The sequence below is a fragment of the Stegostoma tigrinum genome, chromosome 1 (genome assembly GCF_030684315.1).
Source record: "Stegostoma tigrinum isolate sSteTig4 chromosome 1, sSteTig4.hap1, whole genome shotgun sequence".
In the NCBI taxonomy this organism is placed as follows: domain Eukaryota; kingdom Metazoa; phylum Chordata; class Chondrichthyes; order Orectolobiformes; family Stegostomatidae; genus Stegostoma; species Stegostoma tigrinum.
Genome location: NC_081354.1, coordinates 168,259,432 through 168,279,329, shown reverse-complemented (window position 1 = coordinate 168,279,329; position 19,898 = coordinate 168,259,432). Strand labels below are relative to the sequence as shown.

The 19,898-nt window shown below is 41.4% G+C and overlaps 1 protein-coding gene across 2 annotated transcripts in view; it reads left to right on the top strand.

Moving 5' to 3' along the window:
- Positions 1-19,898, top strand: part of polr1a (RNA polymerase I subunit A) — a 132,284-nt gene that overhangs the window by 68,354 nt on the left and 44,032 nt on the right. The window contains exons 21-26 of one of the 2 annotated variants that reach the window (XM_059650164.1): positions 49-131; positions 2,131-2,296; positions 3,166-3,357; positions 8,355-8,569; positions 16,192-16,359; positions 16,724-16,859. In XM_059650164.1, the coding sequence (XP_059506147.1) occupies positions 49-131; positions 2,131-2,296; positions 3,166-3,357; positions 8,355-8,569; positions 16,192-16,359; positions 16,724-16,859 (960 nt within the window). Of the gene's footprint in view, positions 1-48; positions 132-2,130; positions 2,297-3,165; positions 3,388-8,354; positions 8,570-16,191; positions 16,360-16,723; positions 16,860-19,898 lie in introns of both variants that reach the window. The other variant, XM_059650156.1, reaches the window with a different exon arrangement.

Genomic DNA, 19,898 nt, shown 5'->3' with positions numbered 1-19,898 from the left:
CCCATTATCTCTGATACTAAGTTTTATTGTTGCTTGCTTGTCCTCCAGGAATTTTTCTTTCACTGTATGGCTGGCAGAGAAGGTCTGGTGGACACAGCTGTAAAGACCAGCCGTTCTGGATATCTTCAAAGGTAAGAAACTGTTTCCACTTCATATATTCTTTTAATTTTGCCTCTCTTATTATTCTTCGTGTAGTCTTCTCTCTCACTCCATAACAACAGGACTAAATTGTTACATAGGTGGGTGCAGAGAGAATATAACCTTTGAAAATATTTTCATGATATTGTGTCAGCCAGGGCTCAGTATTGACACTCGGCTGTAAATCAGAAATTGCGGGTTTGAGTAGCACTAGACATTGATGGAGGATAAAACTCTTGTGCAGTGCTGAAGCTGTGTTGCACTTCATTCTCCTGACTTGTAAGATAAAGACGCCATGATGACCACGGGGCTCCTCTTTAATTGGAGAGAGATGACTGCTGGTGATTTAACCTGAGGGTTACCACGCCCTGGGCAAGTTGAGAAGTGAATGTGGAATTGAGCTGCACTGTTGGCAGCACTTTGCTCTGCAAACCAGCCATTCAGCCAACTGAGGTAACTGACTCCTGATTTAAATCTTGTAGATAGTGGAAAATTTGGAAATTTATTTCCCATCACAGTACGGAACAGCTTAGTTGGAGCACCAGTCTTCAGTTCCACAGTAGAACATTGTCAAGATTATTGCCTTTATTACATCAGGTTTTTTCAGCTGTTTCTTGATATGGTGTGGAGTGTGGCTGAAGAATGGCATTGCGATACTGGGGTGACTGGAATAGACTGAGATGGATTATCCACTTGGCACTTCTGGCTGAAGGTGGTTGCAAACGCTTCAACCTTTTGCACTGATGTACTGATCTCACCTATTGCTGAGGATGAGGATATTTATGAGACTGCCCTTCTCTGGTTTGTTATTTAATTGTCCAAAGCCATTCATGACTTGATATGGGATCACTTAAACCTTCCATTTGCATGTTGCAAATGCTGTTTAGCATGCACTTGTCCCTGTTTAGCTTTCCAAAACCCAGGATTGCACATGTCTTTATAATTAACCTGCCCCCCAGCCTTCAGCATATGTGCACCCACTTTAGAGTAATGTCCTTTATATTCTATTGCTTCGCCTTGCCTCCTATCAATTTTTTTTCTTTATTCATTCATGGGATGAGGGCATCGCTGGCTGGGGCAGCATTCTTTGCCCAGAGGGCAGTTTAAAATCAGCCACTTTGCTGTGTCTGGAGTCACATGTAAGCCAAACCAGGTAAGGATGGCGGTTTCCTTCCCTGAAGGGAACTGGATGAGTTTTTTCGACAGTTGACAATGGATCCACAGTTATCATTAGACTCCTAATCTCAAATATTTATTGAAGTTGAATTCCACCAACTGCCATGGCAGAATTGAAACTCAAATCCCCAAAATACTAACAGTCCAGCGATAATACCACAAGGCAATTGCCTTCCTGATTGAAAATGCATCTCTTTGCACTTATCTGGATTTCACTTTGCCTGCCACGCTGCTGCTCATCCCACCAATGAATATGTTCTGTTATCTGCAAATTCTGCAACTGAGTCCTGGATGCTTTTCCTATATCTGAGCAGAAGCATTCCTTTGACTGTTAATTACTTTGGGATGTCCTGAGGTCACAAAAAATGCCATAGAAATGCACGACTGTCTTGTGTATGTTATTAAGTAGCAGAGGTACAACTCAAATGGCACAGTGGAAAATTTCTGTCAAGTGAATTTCTATCTTGTGGTCTGGCCCATTGCTCATCAAACTTGCTTGGGATTTGTGGTGTCCTTAAACTGTAAGGTGCTAAGTTGAGCATTCTTGTACAAAAGGGCCTAATATAAGAGGTAACTGAAAACATGATCAAAATGTGGGTTTTCTTAACATGAGAGAAGTGAATAGGTTCTGAGAATGAATTTGAGCTCTAGGTTTGACTGGTTGAAAATGTATATGAAAGTGCTAGGGTGAAGGTAGTGAAGGGGTGATTGTTCAAAAAAATTGGAGAGTAGTTGGTAGAACATACAACCATTGACCTATGGCTGACCAAGGTAAAGGGGAAAATATATACGATTGACTCTCGTATTTTACATTAGATGCATTATAAAACATTTGGAAGGGCTGGTGGTACAATATGACCTGACAGTACGAGACAGCGATGGCAGTGTTGTACAGTTCTTGTACGGGGAAGATGGTTTGGATATTCCAAGAACCCAGTTCCTTCAGCCAGGGCAGTTTCCCTTTATTGCTGCTAACTATGAGGTGAGTTATCATTCAATGTGTCTCAATTATTGAAAGATTTGCTTGATGTGCAAAGTATGAAAATTTGTCAGACAAAAAGAATGGAAATTACTGCAGGTTGACCCTTCGCGAGCTTGTCCAAATTTCTTTCTATTGTAAATGGAAGGGATAAATACCTTCAGTACAAGCATTTATAAGTTTTAATTCCTTATCATCCTGCTATATAGGCTGATTAAAAAAGAGGGGAAAATTCTCCATGGGCTGTATTAGTAATGATGCTAACCAGTTCGGTGTTGAGTCATGCATACAACAACAGAAGGGGGGAAAAAGTCCTTTGGTTCGTCCATCCAGTATCTGCCCAGGCCTGTAAAGTTTCAGCTCACGTCAAGAAAGAGGGACTGCCACTATAATCACTGCATTACCTGCTTCTGCTAGAGGTAAACGGGTAATGTACAGGTTGCTTACTCCAAGTATGAATGGCAATATTTAGATATTGAGCGAAGTCCTAGGAACAAGATATAGCGATTTGGCTTCTTCAGTGCATCCTACCATTAAATAGAGCATTACTGATCTATATTTTAATTCCAAGAACACCCCTTAATTCTGTAATATTTTGATACACTTGACTAATTAGAATATGTCAGTCTTAGTTCTGAAAGTGTCATTTAGGCTAACTTTAACCGCTTTTCAGCTTCTGCACAGCTAATGGTATCTTTTGTGCTGAAAAAGCTTGCTAAGGTTTATACCTGTGCACCCAGATAAAGAGTAGGTATAAATTGCACTTTCAAACGATAAAGGGAGAGGACTAAGTTGGACGACAAGAAAGTTGAATTGGAAACTAAGCAAAAAAAAATCAAGTTTAATGCTCCTGTATCTGCTGTATTTGTCAGGGGATCAAAAAGTCGAAGCACTTGGAAGAGGTTTTAAGCAAACTAGATTCGCAGGCTGCAAGCAAGTGGCATAAAGCAATAAAGAAATGGAAGACAAAGCATCCAGATTCTGTTCCTCGTCTAGGCGCGTTCCTGCTCTATTCACAGAAGAAGTGGAATAAGATAAAGAATATGAACCCAGAGGGAGAATGGGTAAATACCAGAGATCCTGCAACTCACCAAGTGAGTTTTTAAGCCAAATTCTCGAATTTGTGCATTGCTGGCTAGGTCGACATTCATTGTCCATCCCTTAATACACTTGTGATGGTGTAGCGATGAGAAATTTCTGCTTTTAGGCAGATTTAAAACTTTCGTGTGTTTCAAATCTGCCATTTTAAATATCTGTTCTGACTAAGATTTACAAAGATAGCAGTTTATGGTCAGTGAGGCTTTTGACTGGTAGAGCAGCCAGCATGGGAGAAACAGAATCAATGATGGAGGAATAGTCAAAGGTGGGAAAGACATAGTCCATGTTTCGAGGAACTGGAACAGCCTGGGCAATAAGTCTTTAGAGATGGAGGAATGGGAAGTGACCAGCAACAAAAGAGGAAAAGGATTCAGCAATAATTCTCAATAAGTAATTACTCAAACACCCTTTGGCATGAAAATGCTGACAGAACATAATGTTTTATGGACTTCATCCATTTATTTGAGCCTCATTTCCGATGGAGATTTATGAGGAAAGTACGTATGTTGAAGTGAATGTTTTCTCGTGTTCTCTCTGTCACTCAAACTGCCACAGGTTGTTGTGAGGCTTTGAGCCTGAGCCCAACCTGCCTTGCTATTTTGACAGTTCTCAGTGGGGAAAAACCACATCCACCACCCATCCACTCCCCAATAACATCATATCTCCCGGAAATAATGTAACAACAGTTAATTTCTGATTTGGATGCGCAATCTCAGAATGACTCACATGTCACTCCTTCTGAAACTCTTTCCACCCTGTCAACCCCCTTCTCTCATCTTCTTTTCCTCCTCTTTTCTTCCACCCCAATACCACATACCCCCTCAATCCATCTCATTTCTTTCCCCTTCATCCTCCCTCATTCCCTCAACCCCACACCCCTTTCTACTGTTGAACTCCTTCCCGTCTTCACCCTACCCACAAACTTCCCTCGACCCCCCCCATCTTGCCCCATTTAACCCCAACTCTGCAACTCCTCTTCTCCCATGCCCATCACCCCACCCCCTTCCTCTCCCCATCTTCTTCCCCCCTCACTTTCACCCCATCTCCCCACCCCCAATTCTTTGTCACAGCCCCTCCTCCACAACTTTTCACTTGACTGGATGAAAATACTGGGACTGTTTCCTAAGACCATTGTGGGTTCCCCTACACACCAAGCAGTGAGGTGGTTCATTAATGTGGAGGTGCCAGTGTTGGACTGTGGTGGGCAAAGTCAGAAATCACACCCCACTGGGTTGTTGTCCAACAGGTTTACTTGAAAACACAAGCTTTCAGAGCCTCAGTCCTCCTTCAGGTGGTAGTGAGAGAGGTAGTATCAAACACAGAACACCAGACCTTCTCTAGGGCAGAAGGAATGTGCAATACGGGCAAGCTTTGCTTGTGATGCCCACGTTCCCCAAAGGAATAAAAGAAGGCCTCTGGGATAGCTTCAAACTCCCAGCCATGGGAAACATCTTACCTGCATTTGCCCTGTCTATCATCTTAAGTATTTTTAAAGTTTACTTAGATCACCCCTCACTCTTTGGGCCTCTTGAGAATACTGGCCTACGTTGCCCAATCTCTCTCCACAGCACAGACCTACAACCCCAGGAGTAAGTCCGGTGAACCTCATTGCCCTCATTCCATGGCGGTAATATTCTTCCTGAAATTAGGTGACCATAGTACTCCAAGTGAGGTTGAGCTAAGGTCCTATACAATTGAAGCACAGTAGTCCATTTGCTGTAGTTTGACTCTCAATGCCCTTAGGGAGGAAACTCCAGGATTTTGACCCAATAACTGTGAAAGAACAGCAATATATTTTCGGGTCAGGATGCTCAGTGTCTTGGAGGGGACCTTGCAGGTTGTCATTTGCTGGAGGCGATGCCCTAGTGGTATTGTTGTTGGACTGTTAACCCAGAGACCCAGATAATGTTCTGGGGATCCAGGTTTGAATCCTGCCATGGCAGATAATAGAATTTGAATTCAACAAATATCTGTAATTAAGAGTCTAATGATAACTGTGAATCCATTGTCGATTGTCGGAACAGCCCATCTGGTTCCCTAATGTCCTTTGGGGAAGGAAACTGCTATCCTTACCTAGTTTGGCCTCCCTGTGACTCCAGACCCCCAGCAATGTGGTTGACTCTTAACCGCCCTCTGGGCGATTAGGGATGGGCAATAAATACTGCCTAGCCAGCAACGCCCTCACCCCACAAATGAATTAAAAAAAGGTCCTTTATAAATGGAAGTGGTTGTGGGTTTGGAAGGTGCTGTGTAAGGATCTATGGTGAATTTCTGCAGTGAATCTTGTAGAAAGTCCACACTACTGCTACTGAGAGGGAGTAAATGCTTGTGAATGTAGTGCCGGTCAAGCAGCTACCTTGTCCAAGAACATGCCAAGTTACATATAAGTGTTGTTAGAGCTGCACTCACCCAGGCAAATGGGAAATAAAAACTGAAACATCCATGGATATTGTAAATCAGGAAGTAATCAGGAGTATTACATCACACTCCTGACTTATGCTTTTTAGATGGTGGACAGGCTTTGAAGTCAGAATGTGAGTTACTTGCCACAGTATTCCTAGCTTCTGACCTGCTCTTGTATCCACTGCGTTTACGTGGCAACTCCAGCTGAGTTTCCAGTCAGGATATGCAGGATCATGAGGTTGCAGATTGTGTTAGAGTACAATTCTGCTGCTGTTGAGGGCCCACAATGCCTCATGGATGCCTAGTCTTGAATTGCTTGATCTGTTCAAAGCCTGTCTATCATGATGATAGTCCCACACCACATGATGATGGAGGGTATTCTCAATATGAAGGTGGGATTTTGTCTCCACAAGAACTGTGTAATGGTCACTCTTACTGATAGTGTTGTGATCAGATGCATCTGAAGCCAGCAGATTGGTAAGGATGAAGTCATATATTTTTTTCCCCTCTAATTGGTTCCCTTGCCATCTTCTGCAGACCTGGACTATCAGTTGTGTCCTTTAGGATCTGACCAGTTCAATGGTGCTGCTGCCGAGCCATTCTTGGCGGTGAACGTTGAAACTTTCCTACCCAGAGTACATTTTGCACCCTTGCCGCTCTCAGCGCTTCCTCCAAGTTTATTTCATTATGGAGGAGTACCAATTCATCAGCTGAGGGAGGACTCAGTACATTGTAATCAACAGGAGGTCTCCTTGCCCATGTTTAGCATGAAGCCATGCGACTTCATGAGGTCCAGAGACATTGTTGAGAGCTCCCAGGGTAACTTCCTCCTGACTGTAAACCACTATGCTGCCAACTCTGCTGATAGGACAGGGTGTATCCAGGGATGGTGATGGCTGTGTCTGAGGCGTTGTCTGTAAGGTGTGATTCTGAGAGTTTTACTGTGTCAGGTTGTTGCTTGACTAGTATGTGACACAGTTCCCCTAATTTTGGCACTAGCCTCAGATGTTAATAAGGCGGACTTTGCAGGGTGGACAGGACTGTTTCTGCTGTTGTTGTTTCCAGTGCCTTGATCGATGCCAAATGGTATGTCCGGTTATATTTCTTTGATGAGACTGTGTAGCAGTTGACACAGTTGAGTGGCTTGCCAGATCATTTCACAGGGCACCCAAGAGTCTGCCACATTGCTGTGGGTCTGGAGTCACATGTAGGCCAGACCAGGTAAGGAGGGTAGTTTACTTGCCTCAAGGACGTTTGTGAACCAGATGGGTTTTTCCTGACAATCGACAGTGGATTCGTGGTCATCATTAGATTCTTAATTCCAGATATTTATTGAATTCAAGTTCCACCATCTGCCATGGCAGGATTTCAACCCAGGTCCCCAGAACGTTATCTGGGTCTCTGGATTAACAGTCCAGTGATAATACCACTAGGCTATCGTCTCCTGTATGGCAGATTTCCTTCCCTGAAGGACATTAGTGAGTCAGATGGGTCTTTTTTTGGCAAGCAACAATGGTTTCATGGTCATCATTAGATTCTTAATTACATTTTGTTTTAAAACATTGAATTAAAATTATACCCACTGCCATGGCAGATTTTGAAGCTGGATCACTAGACATTAACTGAGTTTCTGGCTTAATAATCTAGCAAAAATACCACAAGGCTATCACTTCCCCTATCTGTTTCTCCTAGCAAAATGGATAACGTCATTTTTCTACATTATTTTTCATCTGCTATTTTCCTGCCCATTCACTAAGGCTGTTGAAATCTTCCTGAAACCATTTTGCATTTTTCTTGCAACACATTAGGTTTGTATCACCTGCAGATTTGGAAATATTACAGTAAGTTACCACCTCCAAATGTTTTGTACATATTGTGAACAGGTGGAGCCCCTTCTGTACTTATCAGTTTCAAAAGTTCCCCACCTCTGGCCTCATTCCATGTCCAACCCTCCCCCCTCATCCCCACCTCCTTGACCTGACACTACCTGTTTATCCTCTTGCCCACCTATCCATGCCACCCTTCCCATTGACCAATCCCCACTACCCCTACTTCTAATCTCCTGTGGGAATCTTTATCAACAACCTTCAGAAAATCCAAGTATTTGATGTCCATCAAAAGCAGTGGCAAGCTATTAATTTTTGGATGGTGTTTGAACTTTGAGTGTCATCAGTTATCCCCAGATATCCATATCATCCCTCCTACAAGTTATATTCACAAAGCGCCTTTAATGCAGTAAATTGCTCCAAGGCACTTGATAAAAGCATAATCAGAAAAAAACTTGAGCCGAAGCAGGTATTTATGCAATTCTTGAAAAACCTGATCACTGAAGCAGTCGGGCTTATGGGGCAGCAGTGAGGGATGCATATGGCCACTGAGTTAGAGATACAAAAGATTCTTAGGAGTACTGTAGGGCTGAAAGAGATTAGAGTTAGAGACTGTGAACCCAGTAACTGTTGCACTGAGTATATGAAGGAATCCTGACTTTTCCTTTTCAGATTCAATGTATTTTGTCAGCTAAGGACACACTAAAGTGGATCCATTTTTGTCTTGTCCACAGTTGCTAGAGATTTGGAGGTCGCTGGATGAAAAGAGCAAGTTTAAATACTTGAAGAAGTCTGCTTGCTGTCCCGACCCTTGTTTGTCAGTTTATCGGCCAGACATTTATTTTGGCTCAGTTTCAGAAAACTTCAGTGATACTGTGGATAAATATTTCACTGACCAAGAGGGCAAAGAAATAAGTTGCTACAGCAAGTCGGACCTCCCACTGGATCGGTATTTATTAAGCAACTTACCTGATTTTTGTTTTAGCATTTCACTTTTGAAATATAGGCAAGGCATGATTATTATAAGCAACTATAAACTTTGTAATTAATTTGAACAATGTGGTGTCCCTTTGGTTTGAGTTTGTGCTCAGTATTGGCTTTGTGGTCACGTTGTTTGCAAACCAGAGATCCAGGCTAATACTCTAGGGACATGGGCTCAGATTCCACAATGGCAGCTGGTGAAATCTGAATTCAGTGAAATATAACATAGAACATTACAGCACAGTACAGGCCTTTCAGCCCACGATGTTGTGCCGACCTATTATCGTACTAAGATCAACCTACTCTGCATATTACTATCCTCCATGTGCCTACCTGATAGTCGCTTAAAAGTCTCCAAGTATCTGACTCCACTACACTGCTGGCAGCGCATCGCACACACACACACCTCTGTGTGTGAAGAACCTACCTCTGACATCCCCCTTATACATTCCTCCGACCGCCTTCAAATTATACCCCTCATAATAGTCATTTCTGTTCTGGGAAAAAGTCTCCGACTATCCACTCTATCTATGCCTCTCATCATCTTGTACACCTCTATCAGGTCACCTCTCATCCTTCTTCACTCCAGTGAAAAAAGTCCTAGCTCCCTCGATCTTTCCTCATAAGATCTGCCCCCCAGTGCAGGTAGGATCCTGGTAAATCACCTCTGCACCTTCTCGAAAGCTCTCACATCTTTCTTATAATGAGGTGACCAGAACTGAACATAAAATTCCAAGTATGGTCTAACCAGAGTTTTATACAACTGCAGCATAACCTTGTAGCTCTTAAACTCAATTCCCCTGCCAATGAAAACCGACGCACCATATACCTTCTTTATAACCCTATCAACTTGGGTGGCAACTTTGAGGGATCTGTGAACGTGGACCCTAAGATCACTCTATTCCTCCTCACTGCCGAGATTCCTGCCGTTAACCCTGTATTCTGCATTCAAATTCGACGTTCCAAAATGAAAAATATAAATAAAAACTCGTCTGTAGTGTTATGCAATGGATCACTAAAGGCTGTTGTTACTAAGGTTGAAGCAGTTCACTGTCACTCTAGTCCTATGTCGCAATTTGTCACAATATTTTTAAAAAAATTTCCCCGGTTGCTAATTCCAAGATGGTGCTGACACCAGACGACTCTTTCTGAGCTCTCTACAACAGATCTTATTCTTAAATATCTTAAAACTGTTCTGCACTTATAAACCTAAATTCTTAACTTCTATAACTGGTTCTGTCGAAGCACCCTCTGATCCGTATGTCCTTGTTTGCTGTGATCTGCCAACACTGTTCGCAAAACAAAACTTTTTTCACTGTACTTGGATACAGGTGACTAGAATAAATCAAATCAAAAGCCAAGATGACCAGTTAAATATCTGATCAGTATTAATAACATCTTTCAATAAGTACGTTAATTGTTTCCATTGAACTTTAAGAGCAATGAAGGATGGGCAACAAATGTTGATGTTACAAATAAGGTCAGCATCCAATGAAATAATAAAATGAATTACGTTATCCTCCCACAGGACCATACAGGTCTGATGAGAATATAAAAGGAAGCCATTTGATCCACACTATCTGACAGTTCTATGCATGAACACTTCACTTAGTTCCATTTCCTTGGTATTTCTGTTCAGGTATTTGCTCATGTATCTCTTGAAAACCATGACTGAGTCTGTGACCATCACACTCTCATGAGGTGCATTCCAGGTCCTAAGTGCTTGTTGTGTAAAGAGAAGTGTTTTCCTTAATGCCGTTGCTTATTTTGACAACTGCCTTAGCTTTGAATCCTCTGCTGCTTGCATTGAGTATGGGGGTTGGGAGGTCATGTTGCAGCTGTACAAAATATTGGCTCAGCCATTATTGGAATAGGAATACTGTGTGTAATTCTTATCTCCCTGTATAGGAAAGATATTGTGAAATTTGAAAGGGTTCAGAAAAGACGTACAAGGATGCAGCTAGGGTTGGAGGGTTTGAGCTATCGGGAGAGGCTGAATAGATTGGGGCTATATACCCTGGAGCATTGTAGGCTAAGGGGTGACGTTTATACAGGTTTATAAAATCATAAGCGGCGTGGATAGGGTAAATAGACAAGGTCTTTTCCCTACAGTGGTGAAGTCCAAAATTAGAGGGTTTAAGGTAGAGGGGAAAGATTTAAAAGTGACCTAAGGGGCAACTTTTTCATGCAGAAGGCGGTGCTTGTATGGAATGAGCTGCCAGAGGAAGTGGTGGATGCTGGTGCAGTCACAAAGGCATATTGATGGGCCTATGAATAGGAAGCCTCCAGAGGGATATGGGCCAAATGCTGCCAGATGGAACCAATTTATTTCGGATATCTTGTTGGCATGGATGGTTAGTCAAAGAGTCTGTTTTCATGCGGTGTATCTCTATGACTTCTTGACTCAATGATCACAGTATCTCCCTATCACTCTGTCCAGACCCTGGAGTTTTTGACTACCTGTATCAAATCTCCTCATAATCTTCAGCCAATCACCCCAGTTTCCCAGCTATCCACTCAACTGAAACTCCCCATTTATGGAATTATTAGACCAGCAATATCAATACTGCAAAAGTCAGAGTCTAGGGTTCCTTTGGAGAGTAACTCAAATCCTGACAACCCAGAACTTGCTTGCCCTGTTCGAGACACAGATGAATACTCCCCACTTGCCTAGATGAGTACAGGTCTATTAATACTTTATAAAAAAAACTCACACAATTAAGGACAATGCAACTATATCCACTGCATTCAGTTTTCACTCCTTTACCACCATTGTATCATGACAGCAGCAGATGCTGATTACAAAATGCTCTGCATCACTCACCAAGGCTCCTTTGACGGAACCTTCCAAACCTGCAACTGTCTACCATCCAGATGGGCAAGGATAGCAGATGACTAGGAACATGATCGCCTGCAAGTTCCCACCAAGTTACACACCATTCTGACTTGGAACAATGTAGATCTTCCCAATGACAGATATGAAGTTTACTGGCTTATAGTTCTATAGTTTTATTTGTCTCCTCCAATTTTGGAATAAAGGAATTATAAATCTAGGATGTAGCCTTCAGATCCTGGGGATTTGTGGATTTTTGGCCCCATCGATTTTCCTAGTACTTTTCCTATAGTGATTGCTATTATCTTAATTTCCTTCCGGCAGCTTTTACTCCTTGATCATTTGAAATGTTTGAGTCGTTATTAATATCTCTCACCATGAAGACTGATGCAAAGCATTTATTAACCTAGCCTGCCATTTTTCCTGATGTTATAACATAGAGACAAACAGTCAAATCAAACTATTCACCACACAGTCAAATTAAAATAACAATGACCCTCAAAGTTGACTCCAATAGTTCCTAACAGACTTGGTGAATGACCAATTCTAGGTATCAAGTTTATAGCTGCAACAAAAGATTTTGTAGTTTATTAATTTACCAGAGCAAAGTCTGTGATTTAAACCCAATCTTCCTTGACAGTATCTCCCCACTGGCTCAAAGACAGACAAATAGAAACCAACTAAGCTAAAGTAGTTGACATCAATACAGCTATCTTCTAGCAACTGTTGGAGATAGTGGGAACTACCAATGCTGGAAATCTGAGATAACACGGTGTGAAGCTGGATGAACACAACAGGCCGAGCGGGAAAGTTTGACATTTCGGGTCAGGACCCTTCATCAGAAAGAAGGGTCCCGACCCGAAACGTCAAACTTTCCTGCTCCTGCTTGGCCTGCTGTGTTCATCCAGCTTCACACTGTGTTATCTCAGCTTCTAGCAACTAGTTTTCAACAGGCTCTGGGGAATGTGTTTAATTCTTACAACTGAAATTCTGTTTTCTAAACTTTTCACTCAGTTGATAATGAGAGGATAATCAAGGAGCAATGAAACTTCCATCCAGTAGTTGTGTAGCCAAAATCTTTCTGACCTAGCCAGTTCAAACTCTGTTTTCTTTGTTCAACTGGCTGTTTCCCTGTGAGACCCCCATTACCATTCAAACATATACAATCTGTTTGAGTGTTAGGCCTCTCCAAGGTCAAAGCATCAGTAGAGCATTTTGTACCAAGAATTAATTTTCAGGTCAGGCCTCATAATCCAATATCAGTTTTGTTGTTCTCTCTTTTTTTTCCAAACAAGCTGCTGCTCAGTCCGAAGATCAAAACCCTGCGTCCCCATTTTATTGCCCTAGCCTTGTTATCTGATTGACCTCTCCCTTCCCTTTCTATATATTTAAAGAAGTTCTTTCTGCCCTTTTCATTGCACTTGCTAGTTTATTTTCTCCATCTTCTTTTCTGGGTTATCTTTTAGTTTTTAAAGTTTTCCAATCCTCTGGCTTATTAGAAACCTTTATTACGTTGTATGATGTTTCTTAACTTCCTTGGTTAACCATGGTTGATTTAACCTTTTCGTGGAGTCCTTTTCTAAACGTTTAATCAACCAGTCCAAAAATGTTATTACAGCCCTCTGGAGTAGGTGGGATTTTAACCCAGCCCTTCAGGCTGCGAGATAGCAACACTGCTAGTGCGCCGCAAGAACCTCAAAGTCCTTCTTTAACCTATTTTCTAACCAACCAGTTCAGAGACATTATTACAAACCTCTGGGACATGTGGGACTTGAATCTGGGCCATCAACCAGTTTAGAGATGTTATTACACACCTCTGTAGCAGGTAGACTTGAATCTGTGCCTCCAAATCCAGGGGAAGGAAAACTGTTACTGTACCACAAGAACCCTTACTTCTACAGTCCTTATTACTGTCACAAATTGATAACGAATGTTTTCAATCAGTCTCTACAAGGAATGCAGTATTTCTTCCTATCCACAGTTCTGGCTATTGCTGTCAAGATTCGTTTCATTGCAATCTGCTCCTCTCCAGCAATACTGATAACAAAGATCTCACATATTGCTTTACTGATTTATACGTTTTGCAGTCATTTAAGATGGCTGTTGACACGGTCTGCTACAGTTGATAAGAGCACAGTTTGCATTTTTGATGTTGAATTTGTAGGCGTTGGCTGTCATTGTTAGCATGTACTTCTGACTAATTTACAGCTGTTTAATTAATGCTAACCTGTCTCAATTTTACCTTTAGCATATGAGGGTGTCTGTTATTACAAGTTTATTTTTGTTTTCGTTCCTGGGATATGGCTGTTTGGTGAGGCTGGCTTTTATTGCCCAACCTTAAATTAACTTTGGATTACTAAACCAGATGTTTTAATTCAAATTTCACTAAATTTAGCCACTGGGGGATTCAAACCCATGTTCCCAGAATATTAAAATGGGGTTCTTGATTGTTAGTCCAATGACGTTATCACCACTGCTGCCTTCCTCCTCCTGGCTCAGACCAGCTTCACTGGTAGTGCAATTCAATTTCACTGGCAGTGCAGTCCATTTTCACTGTTAACTGTTGTACCTCAACTAACATGATCACTTAGACATTTCAGTTTATTCAATACAACAAGGTGTAGAGCTGGATGAACACAGCAAGCCTAGGAGCAGGAAAGCTGATGTTTCGAGTGAAGTGTCTAGGCCCGAAAAGTCAGCTTTCCTGCTCCTAAGGTGCTGCTTGGCCTGCTGTGTTCATCCAGCTCCACACTTTGTTATCTCGGATTCTTCAGCATCTGCAGTTCCTATTATCTCTGACACAGTTTATTCAATAATCCTTTATTCTGGCTACAACCGATTAACAAGCAGCTACTAATACATATCAGACTCTCAAACTAGCTTAAGTATTATGAATAGTAAACATGACCAGAGCCCTCTAAAAGAAATCTTAAATTACTGGGTTCCAGAAACTAAGGTGGCCACTTTTATGATGTTTGTTCTCCAGAGTTATCGCTATCTAAGCTTGTTTTTGTTTATTTTCTTTTTGGGTAGTTGTTTACTTCTTTTCCCTTTGAATATTTGGTAAGGCTTGAAGCTTTGTATGTTATCTCTGTTTATATCCTTGAAACATGCACTGCTGACTGCCTATGCCACTTTCTACTAATAACCGCACTATGAAAGGGCTGTTTATCACCTAATTTACTTATCATTTGAACCCACAGTATCTTATTAGTTGCTGTGGTCTGCAGACTTCGAGACAGCAGTGGTGGGACTTGATGTTTGTGTGTTTATGTGCCCATCCATAAATACATAGACAAAATTATTGCTCCACCCCACTTAGTTTCTCTTGAAACAAGTCGCAATACCCAGTTACACGCAAGCCAGGCTGTTTGCCCTTACAAGTTATCACAGTCATTGCTGATTCCATCCATTTTCGCTATTAGCAGAGTTGTAAATTGCAGAGACCAAAAGATGCTGAATTTGTGAAAATGTAACAGAACAATCAGTGCCTGGTGAGAAATGTTTGTGACCACGAGACCTGTAAATATGCAACTTTTATATGTATTGGAGAGCTGACGAAAATAAAACATTGCACTTTTCTGACGCGTTCTGCAGCCTTACATAGATAAGCTGCAGAGCTGCGCTGAGAGGTGGCAAATGGAGTTTAATGCAGACAAGTGTGAGGTGATGCACTTTGGTAGGAGTTACCGGAAGGCAAGGTGCAGGGCTAATGGTAAGATTCTTGGTAGTGTAGATGAGCAGAGAGATCTCAGTGTCCATGTACACAGATCCTTGAAAGTTGCCAGCCAGGTTGACAGGGCTGTTAAGAAGACACAGTGTTTTAGCTTTTATTAATAGAGGGATCGAGTTCCGGAACCAAGAGGTTATGGTGAAGCTGTACAAAACTCTGGTGCGCCTGCACTTGGAGTATTGCCTACAGTTCTGGTCACCGCATTATAAGAAGGATGTGGAAGCTTTGGAAAGGGTGCAGAGGAGATTTACTAGGATGTTGCCTGGTATGGAGGGAAGGTCTTACAAGGAAAGGCTGAGGGACTTGAGGCTGTTTTCATTAGAGAGAAGAAGGTTGAGAGGTGACTTGATTGAAACATATAAAATAATCAGAGGGTTAGATAGGGTGGATAGGGAGAGCCTTTTTCCGAGGACGGTGACGGCGAGCACGAGGGGGCATAGCTTTAAATTGAGGGGTGGAAGATATAGGACAGATGTCAGAGGTAATTTCTTTACTCAGAGAGTAGTAAGGGAATGGAACACTTTGCCTGCAACGGTAGTAGATTTGCCAACTTTAGGTACATTTAAGTCGTCATTGGATGAGCATATGGACGTACATGGAATAGTGTAGGTTAGATGGGCTTGAGATCGGTATGACAGGTCGGCACAACATCGAGGGCCAAAGGGCCTGTACTGTGCTGTAATGTTCTATGTTCTATGTTCTCAGATGTCACACAGACTTTTACAGTCAACAGTAATTTTCTGAAATCTAGGAAACATGGCAGCTAATGCACTCATCAAGATCCACACTATTTTCTTGAATTTATACAGCACCTCTGGTTAAATCATACTTTATACATAAACTAAAATGGTGGATTTTGCCGCTCGTTTGATGACCCCGTTGAAAATATGGGGCCAATTAGGCAGACTTGCCAAATATTGCACCTTCCTATTGATCTAGTAGCTCTAAGCACAAGATGAGGAAATTTCACTTGGATTATAGTCAGTTTAAAAACTTGATTGGACCTTGCTCTTCCTTTCGTTAGTTTAAAGGAGCTTTTGTGTCTCAAGTGGCAACGTGCTCTATGTGAGCCAGGAGAGGCTGTTGGGCTCCTTGCTGCGCAAAGTATCGGAGAGCCATCAACACAGATGACACTGAACACTTTCCATTTTGCTGGCAGAGGAGAGATGAACGTCACATTGGGTATCCCCAGGTACGAGAAACTTATACAGACTGTTCTCTAAATGCTTGGCTGGTCTGGCAATCTGTGACATGGAAACAAAATTAGCGTTTTGAGTTGAATGATACTGTTCAGAACTGAAGGATGGTAGAAATGTTGTTTCTATTAGTTAACAACCTATAGGTTATTCTACCTATAGAAATGAGAGGGATGGTATGGAGAAAGGAGAAGGCAAAGGTTTGGGATCAGGTGTAGGGTGGTTGAGGCTAAATGACAAAGAAGGCATGTTTTATTCCTCTCTTCATGTATATGTAGTAATACACCCAGTAAACCAAGTACAGTACTGTTATGCAAGACTTAACACAATGTAATCTATCTAGTTTTTCTTTTCACAAAGGTTGCGTGAAATTCTCATGGTGGCGAGTGCTAACATTAAAACTCCAATGATGAGCATTCCTGTGTTGAACACAAAGAAAGCATTGAAGAAGGTTAAAAAACTGAAAAAGCAGCTCACAAGGGTGTGTTTGTCAGAAGTAGGTATACTACTTGTATTCTTTTCTGCACCTATATATAAAATGTCCAAAAGATACAACTTTTAGTTTGTAGACTGATGTATTTCTCACACTAAATATTAACATTAAAATCTGCAGCTGATTACATGTTTGACTGTGTGCCATGGGTTGAGTGGAATTAGAAATCATACATTCAAATGAGCAGGCATTAGGCCAGTTTCTTGTCACATTCCGTAATGCAAGATGTCAAAAAGTTCTGTACAAATGCCATCAAAGCTTGCTGGGAATTTGTATTTTTAAAGGGAATGCGGTGACTTTTTGGCTGCCAATTTGTTTTAATCCTGTAATTGGTCTTTCAGTTTGATTGATTTATTTTAATTATATTTGCTGATTGACTTGGTTATGACTGAACTTTGTATTTATTTCCACATCTGATATCTGACATGCTGGAAGTTGCACTGTAAGTGGCCGCAACAAACATTTTGGAGGTTGTTAGTTGGTGATCTAATTGTGGTGTCTTCAGCAACCTAAGTTTTTATCATTCCCTTCAGTTATCGAGGCCATAGCTCTGGAATTTCCTTTCTTAAACCCTATTCTACCCGACTTTCCTTCTTTAAGACACTCCTTAAACTGTGACTCTTTGACCAACTGACCTAATACCTGTTTATGTGGCTCAATGTTCAAACTTGTTTTATAGTACTCCTCTGAAGCATCTTAGGTGTACGAAGATGGCCGAAAAATAAGATGTACTGCCAGAGCTTTTCATCTTGCATTCATCAACATATTTGCAAGGGAGCAACATGTTATGCTGTATGAAAAAAGGGATTGCTGATTGTTTGGCATGTTGACTTTGGTCAATCAAAGAGTTGCATTTATTTTGAGAGGACTTGAATATAAAAGCAGGGATGTACTTCTGAAGCTCTATAAGGCTCTGGTCAGGCCACATTTGGCGTATTGTGTGTAATTTTGGGCCCCATATCTCAGGTAAGATGTACTGGCCCTGGAGTGGGTTCAGAGGACGATCAGAGAATGGTCCCAGAAATGAAAAGCTTAACACACGAGGAATGTTTGAGGATTCCATGTCTATACTCGGAGTTTAGAAGGATGAGGGGGAATCTAATTGAAACTTATAGAATACTGAATGGCCTGGACAGAGTGAATGTTGGGAAGGTGTTTCCGTTGGTAAGAGAGATTAGGCCACAGCCTTCAAGTAAAGGGAAGACCTTTTAAAACAGAGAGAAGGAGAAACTTCAGCCAGAGAGTGGCGAATTATGGATTTCACTGCCACAGAAGGCTGTGGAGGCCAGGTCATTGAGTATCTTTAAGATAGAGGTAGATTGGTTTTTGATTATCGAGGGGTTCAAGGGTTATGGGGGAAAAGTCGGAGAATGGGGTTGAGGAACTTATCAGCCATGATTGAATGGCAGAAAGGACTCAATGGGTTGAATGGCCTAATTTCTGCTTCAATATCTAATGGTTTTATAGCCTAAGAGCTTATCTAACGAAGATAGGGTGAGCACGTTGATTTTTTTTTTCTTTACCGATCGGAATTTGGGAAAATGAGACTTGATCTCATTGAAACATTTAACATCTTGAGGGAACTTGACAGGGTGGATCCCTAAAAGATGCTTCCTTTTATTGGAAAAACTAGAAATAAGAAACACAGTTTTAGATTAAAAGATCATGCTTTTTACATGAACATGAGGTGAGATTTTCTGTGTGTAGTTAGTCTGTGGTATTGTCTTCACCAGAAAGCAGTTGAGGCTTGGTCACTGAATTAATTCAAGGATGAATTAGATTTTCCATAGACAAGGGATTTGTGGGTTACAGAGGGCAAGCAGGAAAGTGGAGTTTGAGACCCCAGCTAGCCATAATCTCGCAAAACACAAAGAAACAGAAATTACTGAAGAAATCAGCTGGTCTGGCAGCATCTGTGGAGAGAAAATAAAGTTAACGTTTCGAGTACAGTGATCCTTCTAAAGAATCTCCTAGCACATGCAGTTATTTGTTTTATTTCAATCATTTGAAATGTTGGAGGAGGCTGGGAAGGCATTTAATGGCTTACTCCTGTCCGTACACTCTGTTACCAAATATTAGTTGTTTAGAATTTCAATGCAGATGAAACCTGCGGCATTCAGGTTACCATATTCATCTCAATGTAGAGTATATGGAAAGGATATAGTAAATCTTGTAATAGCCTCATAGAAATTAATCAGAATTAGAGGAATAGAATAGAACTGCGTGATGGTGTCCCACACACTTTCTAAGTCGCGTTCTGTCATTGAACATTTTGAGACATAGCAACTAATCATGAGACTCTTCTATTGAGCAAGAAAAAGTTAAAATAGATTTCACTTACTTTAATGGGCGCTTCCTGTACTTATTTTAATGGTAACTAGGTTTCAGATTTTTAAAGCTAAGGATCATTTCTCCAGCAGGATTTTCTACCTATTTTTGGCATAGTCATGAATTGTTCCAGACAGTCTGAAACTGCATCCATAGAAGAATGGGCTGCCATAAGTCGCTAATGTCCATAAGACCATAAGAAACAGGAGCTGGACTAGACCGTTGGGCCTTGTTAGCCTGCTCAGCCATTCAGTAAGATCATGCTTGATCCGACGCTCCTTACATCTACTCTTCTACCCTATCCCCATAACCTTAGATTCCCCAACTGGTAAAGAATCTATCTCAGCTTTAAGTATACCCAAGGACTCTATGTGGCAAGAATATTGATCAACACTACCTGGACAAATTAACACCAAACAAGCTAGCACTAAAGTAAGAACTGATAATGAATTTTACGTTCAGAAATGCTATTAAGTATCTCTAATTTTAAAAGAAATTAGACCAATTATGTTGAGCAATCTGTGTTATGCCTGCTTAGGAAATATCTAGTCCTTTATATCCTTCTTTTACCTGGACTGCTCAGTATATTTGACCTCCACATCGAAGAAGCACCCTCACCTAGACTGACAATACTTACTTCCGAACTTCAAGGCTTTGCTCACAATGGGGTAACAGCTATCAAGTCTGACTAAGGAAAGATATTATCCAGTTGCC